The sequence below is a fragment of the Camelina sativa genome, chromosome 3, assembly GCF_000633955.1.
Source record: "Camelina sativa cultivar DH55 chromosome 3, Cs, whole genome shotgun sequence".
In the NCBI taxonomy this organism is placed as follows: domain Eukaryota; kingdom Viridiplantae; phylum Streptophyta; class Magnoliopsida; order Brassicales; family Brassicaceae; genus Camelina; species Camelina sativa.
In genome coordinates, this window is record NC_025687.1 from 25,446,582 (window position 1) to 25,466,840 (window position 20,259).

Consider the following 20,259-nt stretch of genomic DNA (forward strand, 5'->3'; position numbering starts at 1 on the left):
GGGACACCGGCATCAAGCAGAGGACAGTTTGGTCTTTGTAGCTCCACTTGGCAAGGTAGCTCCCAGAAGATCTCGCAGACACCTTTAACGAGATTGCTAATGAGCTCCCGTGTAACCCTGCGTATCTCTGAACATTGTTCCCCTTGAAATAGCTGGTTAAACTCTATCCTGATGTTGTCCATTGTAGAGAAACAATCTAAGAGCTTTAGCAGCTTTGGTGGATCTTTCTTGCATTTGCTGATTCTTGATCCAAATCTGAGAAGCGACAAGATTCCTGAATTTGAAGCTATTTTTCCAAAGCAACGCAAGGGAACATTTTCTCCAACATCTTCAAATACGTCATAGCAGAGCTTTCTCTCAACCTCATAGATCTCTTTCACGGCTATCTCCATATGCAATCTCCATTGATCTATATCTCCTTCTATACCATGTACATTATCAGCTTCTGTGATTGTTCTCTCAAGATAATCAATCTCAAGCTGTTTCTGAATGACCTTTGTGCGGACTTTGATGTAAACAGGTACACATTTTTTCAACTGTGTGTGAGCATGTAATCTCTTGATGATAGCCTGCAAGTTTCTCAAGCTGTCTTCAGACAAGACCTGCTCCTCTTCCAGAATCCTCTTGAATTCTGTTCTGAGATTCTTCAGCGCTGTGTAAAGAATCCCTCCTTTGAGATAAGCACGAGGCTCGGTCATTTGCAGTTCCCGGAGAAGCCCAATGGAAGTCTTGAACCGTAAACCGCAAGGATGATCTTGAGGCATCCCCTTTTCGGTTAGGTACTCGATTGTCTCTTCAAGCCAATTAAGAGCAAGAACACAGCTACTGGAGAGAAGCTTCATCGCTTCACCAAGGCGTTTAACTTCTGAAACATAACCGAGGACTTCATCAGAGGACATGAGAGAGATCTCGAGTTCTTGAACCGAAGAAAAGACTCTCAAAACAGCGGATATAGGGGCAATGGTGTGACGGATATGATCAGAGAAAGGAGAACATCGCCATTTCTCTACTTTAACATCAGCTTCCAAAGACGACAACTCGTGATTGATTTCTTCAAGCTTGGATCCGGTCTTGTTTAGAACCAAGGAAAAAGTTTCTGATTTCTCCATCTCACTCTTTAGTAAACTTCTCATTGCTTCAAGTCTCTCAAGCCTCTTTGCTTCAGCCATTGTTGTTTTGCTGCTTGCTTAACTCAGTAGAGGACATACGCTTCAACAACTATATATATTGGATTTGGTAACAATCCTCGGAAGATAAACCAAATTTCTTACCAAACCCACCAAAACAAGCAAATTACTAGTGCTTCTTCTGTAAACCATACAACATTCAGAAATTCATCTTTGAGAAAAAGACAAAGATTTGTTTTACATTAAATTAATTAACTTAAAAGCAAAATCCAAATCCAAAGTCTTGTTTTATTTGTTGGTCAGCTCAACCATCTTTATCTGAAACTAAACAGCTCTATCTTCCTGCAGTTTGATCGTCTGACAAAAGTCTGAGCTGTGTATTTAATATTAACTTTGAAAAAACTACAAAACGAAACAAAACAAACAATTGCAAGACACTTTACACGAAATTATCAAAGACATTATACACGAAACTCATTCTACCTGAAAATGAGAATAAGTTTCAGGAATTTCGTGGAGCCTCCCGGAAAATAATTTGTTTTTTTAATTTTAATTCCTATTTTTATGTAACTTCACTTAAATTTCTATTGCCCAATTAAGGAATTAAAATAGCAAACCTGTGGTTTGGCTCAGTCTTCGCGTATACTTCAAGAAACAATGATAAAAAAAGTTTTGAGAGCTTTTCAGTAGATAAAAGTTGTATGGAAGATTGTTGTTTTAGCTAAGTTACTTAATGGGCCTATTATATGCTTTGACTAAACCCAATGGGCCTAATATGTGTTAGGGGTTATTAGGGCACAGAACACAGGGAGAACCAGTCTCACAATTTCGCGAATTTCTCCATTTCTCAGAAACAGAAGGAACGAAAGAAAGAGAGATCTGATCGGAGATGGCATTGACTGCGGCGGTTCCGTTCTGGAGAGCGGCGGGTATGACTTACATTACCTATTCAAACATCTGCGCGAATCTGGTGAGGAATTGTCTCAAGGAGCCACACAGAGCTGAATCCTTAGCTCGTGAGAAGGTTCACTTCTCTCTCTCCAAATGGGCTGATGGAAAGGCTCAGAAACCTGGTGAGTTTTCTCGATTCCTTTTATCGTCTTTTGGATCTGTGATTCTTTCATATTGATTTCTGGGGGTAATTTGTTTTGGACTTTCGTAGAATGAGATATCTGATTTTGTTGTAGATCCTTTTGGATAAGAAAGTTTTAGACTAATCTCTATTGATTTTGCTTAACCTAACCTCTGGTTCTTGATTTGATAAATTTCAATACTGTTCCTCATAAGTTGCTGTTATGTCCACTTGTTTCATTTTAGAAGATTATGGATAAATAAAGTATCAAACTTGACTAATCTCCATTGATTTTGCTTAACCGTTCCTCTGGGTCTGGATTTGATCAATTCAACAATACTACCCTTCCTCATAAGTCGATGTTATATATCCAATTGTTGATTTCCCGATTAGTCAGCCTCGGAAACTAGTAGTGAGACATGAAGCAGATGAACCATGACTGTGGAACCTTTGTATTCATAGATGTCCCTTGTGTCAAAAGCTTGTATGAAGATGATTTGGAATCTTGCTATTTAGATGTCTTCTGTGATGATTTCGTTGTTTTTAAGATTGAGTCTATCTGAGCTTTCTACTTTTCTTGTTCACTCATTTTTTTATCTAACATTTTTTCACAATGGTTTTGTTGTTTCTTGACAGTTTTGCGCTCAGACGCACCTGGAGTTTGAGAGTTTACATTTGATGAACAAGTTTGAGTTAATGATGTGCCTAAAGAAATGCAAGAAACTGTGTTACCAAAGCTTTTTTTTTCTTTTCATCTTCTTCTTTTTATTGTTAGCAATGGAGCATGAGTGAGCCAGAGAGAGAGACTCATTCCAATCATAAATAATCAAAACACTGTGGGCTTGTGTGTTTCGTTTCTTGATTTGCATCTATTATCTTTTCAATATTTGTATGCAAAAAAACAATCAAAAAGCATTTGAAGACTTGCTCTCATGGCTAAAAAAACAAACAAATATATCTGATTGATTGCTACACAAGAGTTGAGAATAGCATAAAACGCAGCACATGTATGGAGAATCAACACATCTCAACACAGTCATAGGTCGAGTGTTGTCTGTGTTGAGATGTTTCTTGGGCTTCTTACTTTATAATTTTTTTTCTTCATTTGCTTTATTGGACCCAAAAAAAAGAAGACAAGTAGTTGTACGAAGAAAAGTGAGAATATCTAATTTTAATAAATTTTGAAAATATTATTCATGAAAAAAAAGAAACTCATATCAATATTTAATGTTATTTTGGTATATAATCTCAAAAACTCATATCAATATTTAATGTAATTTTGGTATATAATCTCAAAAACACATGAGAAGTCAGTGTATGATGTAAATGGCTATCCAATTTGATGCTAATATACAGATATACTTCCCACATAAAACAAAAATTCCCAAATATATTTGATTTTATTCACTATATAATGCATGAACCAATAATGGAATATGATAATAGTTTGAGTGTTGAATTTAAATTCCATTTCCATCTTAGTTTTTATTTTTAAGTAGTATAAAAAAAACTCAACAAAGCCAGTGAACCGCACAATAATATGGTTTCAGTACCTGCGAGTATTCATCACGCGTTCATACACATCGCGTAGATACCTTTTTCTCGATTTTAACAATTTTTGCTTTTTTATTTTAACCCCAAAAAAAATTAACGTTCCCTTCCATCACACAGTGTCCTCTCTCTCTCTCTCTCTCAATTTCTTTCATTTTTTTCGACGAACCTTCATTTCTCTTTTTTTTTTTCTCTGATTTGATCGCTTCGAAGAACGAATCAATTCAAGTTTGCCTCCCTAACCCTAGAAGACGAAAACGCACGAAGAAGAAGACGAAGTCGAACTTGAACTTGAAGACAACGACTGACTGATTCAAAGAAGAGAAGAAGATCTTCTTTATATATATGTATAACAACTTCAATCTTCAATCGAGCTTTGCAATTTTCAGATCGTGAAATCGAAAGCTATGAAACCGATTCAATCGCCACCAGGAGGAGTATCATCATCCGTTCCGGTTAAGAGCCGTCCTCGTCGCCGTCCTGATCTTACCTTACCGCTTCCTCAGCGCGATGTATCCCTCGCCGTACCTCTCCCTCTCCCACCACCTACTTCTTCCGGTGGATCTGCGCCGTCTTCCGGTGGTTCTGCTTCTGCGTCGTCTTCATCAGCTACGAGCTGTAACAGCTCCTCCTCCTCCTCCTCGGAACCTAAGAACTATTCGGATTTAGTGCGAGGTAACCGGATCGGAAGCGGAGCTGGTGGAACGGTTTATAAAGTGGTTCACCATCCGAGCTCTCGCTTATACGCGCTCAAGGTGATTTACGGTAACCACGAGGAGACTGTGAGGCGTCAGATCTGTAGAGAGATCGAGATTTTGCGAGATGTGAACCACCCAAACGTTGTGAAATGTCACGAGATGTTTGATCAGAACGGTGAGATCCAGGTTTTGCTTGAGTTTATGGATAAAGGTTCTTTGGAAGGTGCTCATGTGTGGAAAGAGCAAGAGCTAGCTGATCTCTCTCGTCAGATTCTTAGTGGTTTAGCTTATCTCCATGGCCGTCACATCGTTCACCGTGATATCAAACCTTCGAATCTGCTTACCAACTCTGCTAAGAACGTTAAGATTGCTGATTTTGGAGTGAGTAGGATCTTGGCTCAGACTATGGATCCCTGTAACTCGTCTGTAGGTACCATTGCTTATATGAGTCCTGAGAGGATCAACACTGACTTGAACCAGGGGAAGTACGATGGTTACGCTGGAGATATCTGGAGCTTAGGTGTTAGCATTTTGGAGTTTTACTTGGGGAAATTCCCATTCCCTGTGAGCAGGCAAGGTGATTGGGCAAGCCTCATGTGTGCCATTTGTATGGCCCAGCCGCCTGAAGCTCCAGCGACGGCGTCACCTGAGTTTAGGCACTTTATATCGTGTTGCTTGCAGAGAGAACCAAGGAAAAGGAGAAGTGCGATGCAGCTTTTGCAGCATCCTTTCATATTAAGAGCAAGTCCGAGCCAGAACAGGTCTCCTCAGAATCTACATCAGCTCTTGCCTCCTCCTCGTCCTCTGTCCTCCTCGTCTTCTGCTTCATCTTCTCCAACCACATAGCGTTCTCTCTCCCTCCCTCTCTCTCTCTCTCTCTCTCTCTCCTCCTTCAACTTACATTTTGTCCAATTTTTGCGTAAGCTTATCTTCATTACTAATCATTCAAGATGGGTCTCTGAATCTTTACATTTATTTAGGCGAGTAAAAGAGAGGGTTTAGGGATGATTGAATCATTTGGGGTTATTGTTTTTCTAGAAAGATTTAAGAGAAGAATGATAAAAATTCGTATGAATTATGATCATGGTGCTCTGTATCCTCAATGTAGTTTTTCTTGAATTTTTATTCATAAAAAGTTTTTGCCTTTTCTTTTCTTTTCCCATTTATGCTTTGTCAATTTTGCATCTTGAAGACGAAAGGGACCGTTTCGTTTCCATTTATGGGGGTTGATGATGGCTTCATTCTCAGGGTTTAGTTCATTGTCTTGATATATATATATATATATATATGTATGTCTTGTTGTTTTTCAGCTACATAGAGCTTCAATTGCAGTAATCGAAAACACGCTAAAGTTCATTTCCTTCGTTGGGTTGGGTCAAACGCTTGTTTGTTTAACAATTAACATTTTCATCATGTTCAATACACCCATAGCCAATTTGATTGTCACTGTTGTAAAGAGTATACTTTGGTAAAGTTATAAAAAATCTAGGGAATTTCAAAAAGTCTATGACAGATTACATAATATATCAGAAGATATGTGGTAAAAATATAAAATACCTAAACGTCTGGGGCAGTTTTATAATTTACATATACTGTGACCAACCGGTTCTGAATCTCTTTTTAGTACACCTTCTTTGTGTTTTCATATTCGTGGGGGTAAAAACAGCATACTGTACTAAACGACACCGTGTTGGCGTTTAGAACAACAACCTAAAAGAGAAATTTGGGCCGGCTTAAGACGAAAGCCCAATAATGAGGCGACGTCGTATAATGCACAACGGTCATCTTCAAATTTGGAAAACGACAAGAAACAGAGAAGAGAGAGTGATGAATCATCAGGACTGTGAATCATCATTTCTTATAACTTGTTAGTATGATTAGTGAACAAATGAGTAGTATGATTAGTGAACAAATGAGGAGCTTTCTAGTTAGGTTTTAGCGTTTCATCCTCCTTTACTGTAGCTTTGTCGTTCTTTCGTAAAGAAGCTATCATATTGGTTCGGTTTAGCTACAAACTCATCTTTGATCTGTTTCTTTTCTTTCATAAAATTGTCTTCTTTTTGCTATTTCTTTGAGAAAGATGTCTTCTTTTATCACGTAGGGTTTTTCCTAAGCTGGAATTTGTTTAGCCTGCTTCGGTTTGTTACGATTTAGCCACAAACTCAACTTTGATCTGTTTCTTTTCATTGATAAAAATGTCTTCTTTTACCTTTAGGGTTTTTTCTAAGTTGGAACATGTTTAGCTTGCTATGGTTTGTTACTGCCTGTGCATTCCTTTTAATTTTTTGTGTGATTAGTGAACAATCATAGTGAACAATAAAACCTTTTGTGAAATTCGGGTTCACTATGATTCCCTTCTTAATGTTGTTTTCATTTCCTGTCCACATTCATAATGTATTAACACTGAACCTTGCAAATTTTCAGGGTTCAGTAATTGCAGATGGCGACACTCCCCCCCTATGATCCCAAGTTCAAATTGGCAATCGCAGTCTTCCCAAAGCCAGAGACTGAGAATGATCAACTGCACGGTAAACATGTCACTCTTTGTTTTGTTTTTTTTGGTTTATAACTGATGCGAGCAAAAGTGTACCTACTCTGGTTTTAAAACAAAATTTGATTCACATTTCTGATTCATTTTTCCATTTGTGTTTTGTCTTTGCAGATGAATCTGTTTCTGCTGCTATCGTAGCTGCTGATCTGATCAGCTCTACACGCCTTAAACTTAAGCTTGATAGTGTCCATACTGAGTACTCAGCTCAGTATTTGGTGGACAATGCTGCTGGCTCACACGGGCACAAGCTCACTGTCAAAGGCTGCCTTGAGTTTGCGTTAAAGAACGGCATACCGAAAGCTGAAGATTGGCCACAGTTGGGATCTGTGTCGAAGCCCCCATCATCGTACAAGCCTGCTCTCGTTACCATGAAAGGAAAAGTGGTTGTGCCTAAGAATTTGGAGGAAGTGGTTGACATGCTTGACTTGGTTGTGCATCAACCATTGGGAGCAAAACTGCATGTGTTGAATCCACACCTTGAACTTCAGGTATCTGTTACTGTTAGACTTTAGAATCCAATATAAAATATAGGAGAGAGAGGAAGATATATGACAAACATTTGATTTATAATATTTGTTTTGATGCGTGGTAGGGAATTTACTGTGGCCCGACTGGTGAACCAGCCAGCTATGTTGGTCTTAGAGATGGGATAATTCTTGGAAGTGGAGAAGATCCAAGGAAAGGACATTGCAACAGTGAAGATATGGCACAAGCAGAAGTTTACAATCCTGAAAGTGGCTATGAGCAGGTGGTTTGTGCAGCAGTCTCTGGACGGAGAGCCGGGCTTTTTAACATAGGGCCATCATATCTACTTGTTGACTATTGTGTCCCACTCCTATCCATCGACTAAGCATCATTTGTTATCTTAATAAGTATCTAGTGGAAGAATATGTTTGTGGAGACTTTTTGAAAAAATATGTAAGACCCTTAAGATGTTGCATAGAGACAGTCATCCTCAGTTTCAGTAACACAGAAGAAACAAAACAATTCTGCATAGCGGTGTGTACACATAAGCACTACCTATGAGCCCCCCTTCCTTTAAACAAAGAGCTCAAAAATGTAGAAGGAAGAGAACAGAAGCAAGCGTAGAACTATTTTTCTACTAACACTATAACCTAATAACATAAATAGATCCTACTAAACCCTGATTTCCAACCATAGGCTACCCACCAGGAAAAACCCTTGCAGCTAGTTTCAAATATCAAGGTTGTTCTTTATATTGTTTGCATCGGTTTCTTCCTCAGCTTCTGACTCTGAAGTGCACTGATCCGATTCTGCAATGTCATCATCTGATTCAGACTCTTCATTGTAGTCGTAAGCAGAATCCTGATCAGAATTGAAAAATATCACTCCAACAATCTTTGAACAGAAAGAAGAAAGAAAGGTAGCAGCATGTCATAGCAAATAAACATCAGAATCTCACATAAGGTGCGCAAGAACCAACAGGGGAACTTGTGTATCTCGAGCAAGTGCTCGTACCAACCTCTCTCGGTAGAGCTCAGTGCCTGTATAATCAGATAGTTATTGGAACTTATTTCCTCACCACTTAAAATAGCTTTGATATATAAAAGAACAAGGAAATTAAACACTGCAATATAATGCATTCTCTAGTAAAAAAAAAACAAACCTGGAACACTCTGGAGCAATAAAATCCTCAAAACAACAAAACAAAAAGTGAAAAAGAGAGACTTGAAGCAACAACATTCAGCTTTTTTTTTTCTGGTATATATAGAAACTTCTTTAATGATTATACTAAAACCCTAGAAAAAGATCTGAAACATACATATATACTGACTCTTGTAAATATTTCTCTACAATCCGTTTACACCAAACAACTGAATCAAACCCAGAAAAAGATTTTAATAATAGAGATGAGAAGACGCGTGGATCATCATCGCATTGACATTAAAGTCCGTACCTTCCTCTCCCGCTCTTCCGTTTTTGCTTGAGGAGTGCTCTTAAGTTTCTCGATCTCCTTCATCATGATTCAAATAACTCACGGATCTCTCAATCGCACACACACAAATCACCAAACAATCAACTTAGTATTCATAAAACACCAAATCGATACGCCAGCTCCCAGATTGGGAGAAACCCAGCAAATATTTTTAGAGAGTTTTTTTACAATTTTCTTATAAGATTCTTTGATAATGAAAAATGAGAACATTCACATGTTTTAAGTGTTCTCCAACGGCCTTCTACGCCGCTTAATCCAAGCCATCCACGTGTCCGCTCGAGATAAGCCGACTTTATTTGATTCCCTCGCACGCACCAACTCCCATGTGTGGTTCTGTATCACAACTCCCCCTCTTCACAGAACCTTGACCTCAAGGTTTTAAACACCAAACTCAGGAAACTTCTTCTGGAGATCAAAAAGGAATTCTCAAGTCGCCTCTTCTAACGGTTCTTCAACCCACTTCACCAAAACTTTAGTAGCTGCTCGACCCTGGCGATTCACCATCTTGCGCTCTACTATCAATTCAGGTTCCTTGACAAACACTTCAGGCATCACAGAAGGTAACTGAGTAGTAGTTGAGACATTACCCACAAGAACCTTTAGCTGGGAGACATGAAACACCGGATGGATTAGTGAGGAAGAAGGAAGCTCCAGCTTATACGCCACCTCTCCCCACTTGTCAAGAATCTTGTAAGGGCCGAAGTACTTGGGAGATAACTTTTGATTCAGTCGCGAAACCACCGACTTCTGGCGATAAGATTGTAATTTGACATAAACATATTCACCAATATCAAAGTCGCGTTCAGTCCGATGTTGATCTGCGAACTGCTTCATCCGATGCTGAGCTCGCAACAAGTGCAACTTGAGGAATTTTAGCATGTTCTCCCGCTCCTGCAATGATCGTGCCACTACTGCCACCTTACTCTCACCAGGTAGATACGGGAGATGAATAGGAGGTGTTTGTCCGTATACAACTTCGAAAGGGGTCATGTTGGTAGAAGTATAGTAGTTGGTGTTATACCAATACTCAGCCAAAGCGAGCCACTTGCACCACATGGTAGGATGAGCATGACACATGCAGCGCAAATACGTTTCAAGGCACCTATTGACGACCTCTGTCTGCCCATCACTTTGAGTTAGATAACAGATAATGCCTCCACTTACGAACTGTAAATATAACCGCCAAGAGTTTTTTCTCATAAATTGACAAATGAAGTTGCTTCCCCTTCAATTGTCTACTGATGAAAGCTAACATATGGCCATCCTGCATAAGCACCGCGCCAATTCCCTGACCACACACATCTTTCTCCACCACGAATTGCTTATCAAACAGAGGCAGTGCTAACACCGGAGCTTGACAAAGAGCAGTCTTTAACTCGTCAAAAGCCTGATGTGCCTTTTCTGACCATTCAAACGCATCATTTTTTGTCAAAGCATGTAATGGTGCAGCAATAACCCCAAAGCTCTTAATAAATCTCCAATAATATCCGGCTAGACCCAAGAACCCTCTTAACTGCTTCAACGTGTCAGGAATAGGCCAATCTTGAACCGCCTGAATCTTCGCAGGATATGTAGCAATGCCATCTTGACTAATGAAATGGCCAAGGTACTCCACACGATCCACTGCAAAAGCGCATTTACTCATTTTGGCAAAAAGCTTGTGAGCTCGCATAACCTCAAAGACACACTGCAAATGTCTCACATGTTCCTGCAAGGAAGCAGTATATATGAGTATATCATCAAAGAAAACCAAGAAAAACTTGCGAAGGAAGGCCTTGAAAACTGCATTCATCAAACTCTGGAATGTAGCCGGTGCATTGGTGAGTCCAAAGGGCATCACCAAGTATTCATAGTGGCCATTGTGCGTTTTAAAGGCAGTCTTGTGGATATCTGTTGGTGACATCCTGACTTGGTGATAACCAGCTCTAAGGTCGATCTTGGAATAAACCTTAGATCATCCCAGCTCATCCATCAAATCTTCAATGAGTGGGATCGGAAACCTATCTTTCATGGTCATACCATTAAGCTCCCTATAGTCGACGCATAGTCGCCATGTTCCATCCTTCTTCTTCACTAAAACCACGGGCGATGCATAAGGACTGGAACTAATTTGAATGGTTCCACCCGACAACATGTCCTCCACAATCTTATCAATCTCATTTTTTGATGCAGTGCATAGTGGTAAGGTCGCTGGTTAACTGGATTGGATCCTTCCAGCAGCTTGATTTGATGATCATGATTCTCTCTGAACGGGGGCAGTTCAGTTGGTTCAGCAAAATCATCAGGAAATTTGTCAACAATGTCCCCCACTACTGTCTCTTCCTGGTTGTTTCCCATCATGGCATTAAGCGTACAAGTAGTTAATTCCTCTCCCACTGTAGACTTTTGTACACACACCATAGCAAACTGAGCTTGCTCATCCTGCAGCTTCTGCAGTTTTTGTGCCTTGACATCACGAACAGACCCTTGTTTAATACCATTCAACAAAACCTTTTTCTTATTAAAACGGAACCGCATCTCCAAGTTTAAGAAATCCCAATTAATGACTCCCAATGTCTCAAGCCATTGGATCCCTAATACCATATCCACCCCTTAGAGAGGAATAAGCAACACGTCCGATTGGAACTGAGTGGTATGGAGTTTCCACTTGAAGTCTTTAACCCTCCCTTCTACTCTCAACTTCCTACCATCTGCAACAGAGACTCGAGTAAGACCTGCAGATTCAACGACACAACCCAATTTTGCTGCCATTTTTGAGTCCACAAAGTTATGCGTCGAACCAGAGTCCACCAGCATAAAGAGAATCTTCTTGTCATAAGTACCCCGAATTCTCATGGTTTTATAGTCTGAAATTCCTCATACTGCACTGACTGAGATTCGTGGCATATTAGTCTCATCTTCTTCCACCAATTCCTCCATTGCATTCTCAAACTCTTCTTCCACATCCATCCGGAACAGTTGAGTTTTCTTATGAACCAAATAATGCTCCGGTGTATACTTCTCATCACAGAAATAGCAGAGACCTTTAGCTCTCCTCTCACTCATTTCCTGTTGTGATAACTTCTTAGCCGGATTACCATTTGACTTAAAAGATGTCTTCACACTCTGATTAACAGCTTGAGTCTCACTCTCTCCACCCCCTTTGGTAACAATGCCTTGTTTAGGAAACCAAGTTGTATTAGAAGACTTTGTGTGATGAGCCTTCTCATACAACCTGCCTAACAAAAAGCAGTGTCGTACATTCGTTGGTTGAAACAGCCTCACATGCATTTGAGTGTCCAGCCGCAACCTTGCCAAATAAACACTCACCAAGTATTCCTCCGAAAGGTTTAGTCTGATCCTAATCAATGTGAACTTCTGATGATAATCCACAATGCCGTCAGTTTCTTGCAACTGCTTGAGCTCCGCCATAGGATCATCTCCTACATCCTCAAACCTTTCCTTCAGCATCCGCACATAACCACTCCAATCATATAAAACTTCCAATCCAACCCCTGACTGAACAAAATCGTGATGCCAAGACGCAGCATGACCATCAAAATGAATCATCGCAGTCCTCACTTTCATGTCATTAGGAGTGAAATCAACACCAAAAAATTCTTTAGTCTTAAACAACCACTCCTTAAGCCGGGTTCCATCAAACCTAGGAAAATCGATTTTTCCCAATCTAGTAACACCACTGTAATAATACTGAGCCTCAGGTCTTACCAAATCAGGTCGATCATCCCTCCTTGCCTCTCTTAGTCCAGATCCACTTCCTGCGGTTGGAGAAAACGCTGATCCCTCCGGTTTCGCTTTTGGTGAAACATCCGGCGAGATTTGCACCGACTTCCCCTTAGCAAAGCATCCAACGAAGGTTGAGTAGTCACTCGCCCTAATAGCTCGTACAGTTTAGTAAAGCGTTGCAGGGTCTCCTAATGTTTTTTATCGACCCGAACCTCCAGACGTGACATCCTATCTACCAAGGGTTCCTCCTTCCGATCTGGATCAACCTCCTCCTTCGTCGCTTCTTTGACTTGCGATCTCGTTCCCATCATCTTAGCTCCGAGGATCGACTTCGCTCTGATACCTTTGATACAAATAACTCACGGATCTCTCAATCGCACACACACAAATCACCAAACAATCAACTTAGTATTCATAAAACACCAAATCGATACGCCAGCTCCCAGATTTGGAGAAACCCAGCAAATATTTTTAGAGAGTTTTTTTTACAATTTTCTTATAAGATTCTTTGATAATGAAAAATGAGAACATTCACATGTGTTAAGTGTTCTCCAACAGCCTTCTACGCCGCTTAATCCAAGCCATCCACATGTCCGCTCGAGATAAGCCGACTTTATTTGATTCCCTCGCATGTACCAACTCCCACGTGTGGTTCTGTATCACATCACAATCTTCTCGACTTTGTCAATAGAATTGAGTAGCTTTTTCCCGGGTGTGATGAACCCTGATTCGTCCTCAGATATCTCAATAGCTATCTCCACCAAAATCTTATGAACTTTCGCAATTGACGGTGGGCTACGGCGGCGCTTCATGATCGAGGATGTACCACTGGAGATTTGGAGATTCAACAAGTTTTTGTTTTCGAGTAGAAAGAAGAAGAAGAAGAAGAACTGAAGAAGACAAATCAATAAGCCGAAGCCGGAGAGAATGAAAAAAGGAAACGATTATATGAATTACTTGTCTTAATTTCCTTAACCCTTTTCTATTTTTAAGCAAAAAGGTTATTTAATCATTTGAAAAATATCATAAAAAGCTTCAACTTTGCAAAAGTGGTGAAAAAGCATCAACTTTGTATATGTTGAAAGTAAACTCTAATTTTAATTAAACTTTCTAATTTTAATTAGAATCTAATTCTAATTTTAGATTCTGTTAAATCACAGGTTGTTTTGTACTTTTAAAAAAATTACAATGATGGGATTTGAAACCGTTACCTCTAAGCAGAAGTAAACATGTCTAAACCAACTGAGCTAAAGCATTTTATTTTCATTTGTAAACAAACACATTTACTTATTCGTATGTTGCCTAGAGTCTTCTTCTTCAAATTCATGGTCGTATTCACCGAGCTGACTCAAATCCCTTGATTAGTTTCTTATATTTATCTTCCAGATCTTAATATTCATATTCGATTCTTCTGCTATTTTTTTTGCTTCTCTCGAGGTCGGAGATTGAGAAATGAAAAGTAAATCTTCCACTACACAAAAGTATTTTGAACAACCTAAATTTCAGATCCAAATCGAATTAGGGTTTCAACTGAAATAAAAATCGAAACTTTTAACAAAGACGAGTACGACGTACAGAGTGAATTGATTATGCAAAGAGATTGAAATCGACACACAATAGAAATTACGGCGTGGTTGGCAGCTCCACGTACGTCTGCTGGTGGTGGGTGTCGATCAATACCCTCTGGTTGGCGTCAATCGACACCAAGGTTCTGTTCCGCAGCGACAACGACTTCAGAAATTACTTCAGCTTTTGGCCCTGCTCATTGCGCAAGTGGCCCTCTTGATCTCTCAAAACACCAGCCTCATCAACTCTTAGAATGATTGTGTTAACCATCTTCAAATATTTGGCTGCTTTCGGTTCTCACACTCAAGTTTTCCTAGCTCTTGGTTCGAAAGCTTCATCGTAGGACAAGTCTTGTTGCTCCTTGTGTGAGGTCTAGGAGGCATGCACCTGAAACACCAAAGAGAAGAAAAACAAAAACGTGTAAGTAAAAAAAATAAAAAGAAAAATTTGGACGAAATTAAAAACTCAAATCTAATGGTAGATTAAAGAGTCCCCGGCAACGGCGCCAAAATTTGATATAGTCAAATTAAACCCTAGAGCTACTCTCTCAAATTAAGAGGTCACTGCAATACTTAGGGGTCGAATTCTACAAGAACTCTAGAATACTCAATAGATTTTATCAGAAAAATCAATTATATTCTCATATCAATTTATTTTCTTAAGGTATTAATTCTAGGTGATCAATCAAGAATTAATATGAGAACAACTTATGATGAAGATCTAGAAAGATAATGAATTTTAAATAAACAGATCTAATAAATCATAAAATCCCTGTGAAAAACCCTGAATCTAACAAGCAAACTACTCAGACATATTCAATTAAGAACAAAACATAATTCTGAATAATAAGCAATTGAAATTAAAAGAGTAAAAGAGGAAGTTTAGGAATTCTTCTCTCAAAGTAGTTCAGATCTCTCTCTCCCAAAAGCTCTCAAAATCTCACAGGTTTGCAGAAAATAAAACTTGCTAGAATAAAATTTAAGGGTTTCTAAAACTCAAAAACTATATATATATGTCCTAAAACACGTCAAGGACCAATGATGCAAATATGGAAAACTTCGGGCAACTTTTGTAAAACTTCCAATTTTGAAGTCTTGTGTCGGATCAGCTTGGTGTCGACCCATGCTCCTTTGGTGTCGGTCGACGCTCTTCATAGGATCATACTCCAAATTGATTTCCTCCAGTTAAATGCTCCAAAACAATTCAAATTGCTTCATTTCGCTCTATCCATGCCAAAATCCTAGAAAATATATAAAGACATAAAAACATCCTAGAAAACAAATCAAAAGACTCTAAAAGCACACTTATATCATGGTTAAACTTAAGCACACTTATATCATGATATATCATTTTGTCTTTGCAGATGAATCTGTTTCTGCTGCTATCGTAGCTGCTGATCTGATCAGCTCTACACGCCTTAAACTTAAGCTGGATAGTGTCCATACTGAGTACTCAGCTCAGTATTTGGTGGACAATGCTGCTGGCTCACACGGGCACAAGCTCACTGTCAAAGGCTGCCTTGAGTTTGCGTTAAAGAACGGCATACCGAAAGCTGAAGATTGGCCACAGTTGGGATCTGTGTCGAAGCCCCCATCATCGTACAAGCCTGCTCTCGTTACCATGAAAGGAAAAGTGGTTGTGCCTAAGAATTTGGAGGAAGTGGTTGACATGCTTGACTTGGTTGTGCATCAACCATTGGGAGCAAAACTGCATGTGTTGAATCCACACCTTGAACTTCAGGTATCTGTTACTGTTAGACTTTAGAATTCAATATAAAATATATGAGAGAGAGGAAGATATATGACAAACATTTGATTTATAATATTTGTTTTGATGCGTGGTAGGGAATTTACTGTGGCCCGACTGGTGAACCAGCCAGCTATGTTGGTCTTAGAGATGGGATAATTCTTGGAGTGGAGAAGATCCAAGGAAAGGACATTGCAACAGTGAAGATATGGCACAAGCAGAAATTTACAATCCTGAAAGTGGCTATGAGCAGGTGGTTTGTGCAGCAGTCTCTGGACGGAGAGCCGGGCTTTTTAACATAGGGCCATCATATCTACTTGTTGACTATTGTGTCCCACTCCTATCCATCGACTAAGCATCATTTGTTATCTTAATAAGTATCTAGTGGAAGAATATGTTTGTGGAGACTTTTTGAAAAAATATGTAAGACCCTTAAGATGTTGATCTCTCTACTTTCTAAAGACATATTATGGATGATCGCTTTGTTATTTTAAGTTTCAGCTCCTTATCTTTGAGACCTTGAATTGTGTGTTTTAGTTTTTTCATGGTCCATTTCTGCACTAAAGAGACAGTTATCCTCAGTTTCAGTAACACAGAAGAAACAAAACAATTCTGCATAGCGGTGTGTACAAATAAGCACTACCTATGAGCCCCCCTTCCTTTAAACAAAGAGCTCAAAAATGTAGAAGGAAGATAACAGAAGCAAGCGTAGAATTATTTTTCTACTAACACTAAAACCTAATAACACATATAGATCCTACTAAACCCTAATTTCCAACCATAGGCTACCCACCAGGAACAACCTTGCAGCTAGTTTCAAATATCAAGTTTGTTCTTTATTGTTTGCATCGGTTTCTTCCTCACAGCTTCTGGCTCTGAAGTGCACTGATCCGATTCTGCAATGTTTTCATCTGTAAATGATCCCTTGATTCCTCCCCAGTGAGACAAAGCAGACAATTAGCCGGAATCTGCAAATTCCAACTTCTAAGTCTGTCCCTTGTCGTTAATCTGTTGAGCGCGGTGAGCCAAGCCAAGAATGCCATCTTCGGTATTCTTTCTTTTAACCATATCTGAGTATGCCATGAAGCCAATGGACCTTGCGGTTCAAATGCCTCCAGGTTCTCAAATCTCAATAAGGAGAACGTACCCTGAGTTTGATCCGAAGTTAGCTTCCATAAAAGCATCATTGCCCATCCCAATAGCCGGAGGCGAGTGTTCCTGGAGGCATGATCTGAGGAGCTGCACCAGAGGGTTCCTCCCACGCGGTAAAGACCAACTCCCATTGACTGCAGCTTGAGCTACTTTACTAAGTAGACCAATACCAGGTACCCTCGGTCCATTCTCTCCAATAATCTCAATCAGGGGGCCTAAACCGGTCCAGTTATCATGCCAGATATATGAATCCTTGCCTGATACAATCTCGCAGTAAATAAAAAGCCTTGCTAGTAACCGGAGCTTTATCAAACGCCTCCAAATCCATCTTCCAGAGAGTCTGAAATCTGCCGTCCAGAAGCTTCTACCCCTTATCAAGTGATTTTTAACCCATGAAACCCAAAGAGAACTAACTTGAGAGAAAAGCAGACGAATCAGTTTGAGCCCAAAAACTTGATTCCAATTCTTCAAACTTCTAAGTCCAAGTCCACCCGAGGCCTTTGGAGACGCTACACCAATTTTATGTTTACTATTAAAAAGACTTCACTCTGGTTTTCTCAAAGTATTTACATTTCAGGAAATATCGTATGGTCATGTGAGAATTATTGCAGAATCATTGTTGCAACGTAATAGCAGAAAACCAAGGGGACTTGCACCATACCTCTTGAACCCAGGTTCCATGCTTCCAGAAAGAACAACCACCACAGGAGATTAACTTCCAGTGACACACATCAAAGCTTTCCATATGATCAGAGCAGATGTAACAATCATCCCTACCAGTTTCCAATACAGAGAAAAATTTATCATTTACTTATACCACAATTTTGTCATATAACTCATATAGAAAACAACCAATTCAACCATCAGGCGTCTAACCTTGTTAGCTCAGAACCCAAAAAAAAAGTCACAAACTTTTAACAATAACAGTTAACACATTTCCCCTCAACACAGTACATACTTCATAATTTGCATGTAACACCCTATTGAAAATCATACCTAAATTTCAAAGTAAATGATCTAATGAAACACCATCAACTTCACCAACTCTAATAAACCAAAGAATAATTTTCTATAAAGTAGACTAAGAAGATTCAGACAAGTCTTTAGTAACCGAAACAGAGGTTGTACTCGTCTTAACCTCTGTTTTTCTCGAACCAAAAAAAGGATTTACCGAATAAGATGCACGTGAGAGTGAGAAAACGGCTCATGAACTCTGGTTGGAGCAGGTTTTTTGGCGGTCTCTGGTACTCCAAAAACATTCCAGAAGCAGAGAGACTCATCTCCTGCTGCAGAAGCTACGGTACAACCATCGGGACTCTGAGCCATACACAGAACTCTTGATCTATGACCGGAGGAGAGCTCAGTAATTTTGGCCATGGATGGGTAGTTCCAGAGGGTAAGCTGATTCCCATGTGAGCTAAGCAACTCTCTTTCCTTGGTGCTCCATAACAAGGAAGAAACTTGGGAGGCAGTGTCTACCAAATTCAAGCAAGCCCCAGTCAGGGTGTTCCAGAACTTAATCGTCTCGTCACCGCCAGTTGCAAGCAGATTGCTCTGGAACGGAGACCAGGAGAGAGCTTTAGCCGCAGAAGTATGTCCCCTGTGTAAGCATGAAGGTTTTTGAGTACTACAATGCTGGTATGTACAATTCTGGAAGAGTGGTTCGCTCTTCCCAGCAGCAAAGGACTTTTGGTGACGTGGCTTTATTATTGGAGATTCCTTGATTGGAGCACAAGATATATGCATGTCTACAAAGAAGATTTGGCATTATCCATATTAGGGAAATAGGTCATGGGATGTATCCTATATATTGTTTTATCAAGGTAAACATGTTGTTTGGCCGTTTGAGGATTTACTTGGAGTCTTTAGCAAAATAAGCTTTTAGGTTCTTTTGGGTTTATTGAGTAGATTAAGAATTGGTCAGTGACAAGACAAGCTAGTTTAGCTGTGTGTAAAACTGATTAAACATTCCTTGTAAGGTTGTTTAAGAGATTCTTAATAAGAAAAGTAGTTCTTTTCATTACTGCCTGCATCTTGTTTTTACACCCTGAGCCTGTGCAGCCATAGGGAACTGGAACATATGTGTACCAAATTGTCGTCGCCACCACTAGCTAGTCTCTGACCAGATGGTGACCACCTGAGACCACAAACCTCTCGAGTGTGACCTTTGTAAGTTGCCACGACATGTGATCTGATACGCACATCGATCGTTGTTGATGATCCTTCCATTGAATCTTCCCGTTGAGAGGATGTGGTTGTTCCAAGCCAGTGACGCTACTCTCGAGTTGCCGTCGTCACACTCACACGCTTGGAATGTTCTCAGTTGACACTCGTGACGGGTCCTTGGTCGTCTTCGTCAACAGTCACAAGATGAGAAACAGAGGCAGTGGAAGCATCCCAGAGATAAACAGTGTTACCCAAAGCTATGGCTAAGAGATTAGCACTGCCCCCAATCAAGCAAGTTTAGATACAAGTCATCAACAATGTCCACCGCGTCCAGCTTTCTATCGGGATCCGGAGGAATGCGTCGTCTGCGAGGCTCTAGGAGTGGTTTAGGTTGGTGGTGGTCAGAGGAGGAGTAGCGACGAGTTGGTGAAGGAGGCTTGTTCCTGAAGGCGAGGATGCGTTTCCGATTCAAACCAAGAACCTCTGCCAATTGCTTTCTATAGGCAAGCCTTGAAAAATCAGTTACCTTGGCTTCTTCTTCTTCCAGCCTCCTTCCTTCCATTAATTGGAACTGCGCGTATTCAAAATCCATCGCTGAACGGTTCGGGATGAATCTATCATACTCCGATTTCATCTTTGAAACAACCAATCACAAACCCAGATTATGAAGAAGTTGAACTAAGAACACGAATCGTTAGAACTAAAGAATAAAGAAGAAAAGAAGAAGAAGCAGTTGAATTAAGGAACTAAGGAAGAGCGTTTAGTGTTTTGTTTGCTTCGTATCGTAATTAAGATCAATTTAGATATAGAAGAAAGAAGAAAGAAGAATTTATTAGAGCAAGCCCATTGGTTATACCTTTGGGATGTCTCTTGTTTTTTAAATAATAAATTTTTTAAAAAATAATGTTTTAATCGTAATTATCAAGAGACACAGGTCTCTGCCCAAA

At 39.8% G+C, this 20,259-nt stretch overlaps 4 protein-coding genes, 2 long non-coding RNA genes and 1 pseudogene across 7 annotated transcripts in view; 4 read left to right on the top strand and 3 right to left on the bottom strand.

Moving 5' to 3' along the window:
- Positions 1-1,672, bottom strand: part of LOC104779302 — a 2,437-nt gene extending 765 nt beyond the window's left edge. The window contains exon 1 of the mRNA XM_010503659.2: positions 8-1,672. Within this exon, the coding sequence (XP_010501961.1) occupies positions 8-1,169 (1,162 nt within the window). The 5' untranslated portion in view covers positions 1,170-1,672. The remainder of the gene's footprint in view (positions 1-7) is intronic.
- LOC104778074 lies at positions 1,930-3,125 on the top strand. The gene is made up of 2 exons (XR_766384.2): positions 1,930-2,200; positions 2,836-3,125. It is a non-coding gene; the product is annotated as an uncharacterized LOC104778074 (long non-coding RNA).
- LOC104778075 (mitogen-activated protein kinase kinase 4-like) lies at positions 3,872-5,597 on the top strand. Its single transcript, XM_010502441.2, has one exon. The coding sequence runs from the start codon at positions 4,158-4,160 to the stop codon at positions 5,292-5,294; it is 1,137 nt and encodes a 378-aa protein (XP_010500743.1). The 5' UTR covers positions 3,872-4,157; the 3' UTR covers positions 5,295-5,597.
- LOC104778076 lies at positions 5,975-7,851 on the top strand. The gene is made up of 3 exons (XM_010502442.2): positions 5,975-6,976; positions 7,111-7,487; positions 7,592-7,851. The coding sequence occupies exons 1-3, from the start codon at positions 6,889-6,891 to the stop codon at positions 7,847-7,849; spliced, it is 723 nt and encodes a 240-aa protein (XP_010500744.1). The 5' UTR covers positions 5,975-6,888; the 3' UTR covers positions 7,850-7,851.
- Positions 7,927-9,126, bottom strand: LOC104778077. Of its 2 annotated transcripts, none has more exons than XR_766385.2 (3): positions 8,918-9,126; positions 8,423-8,504; positions 7,927-8,325 (listed from the first exon to the last, which is right to left on the bottom strand). It is a non-coding gene; the product is annotated as an uncharacterized LOC104778077 (long non-coding RNA). The 2 variants fall into 2 exon arrangements; XR_002037568.1 differs by lacking the exon at positions 8,918-9,126 and adding an exon at positions 8,627-8,647 and having other exon boundaries at positions 8,236-8,325.
- Positions 15,587-16,482, top strand: LOC104779303. Its single transcript, XM_010503660.2, has 2 exons — positions 15,587-15,988; positions 16,093-16,482. Exons 1-2 carry the CDS (start codon positions 15,587-15,589, stop codon positions 16,294-16,296), a joined length of 606 nt encoding a protein of 201 aa, XP_010501962.1. The 3' UTR covers positions 16,297-16,482.
- LOC104778079 lies at positions 17,117-20,099 on the bottom strand (annotated as a pseudogene).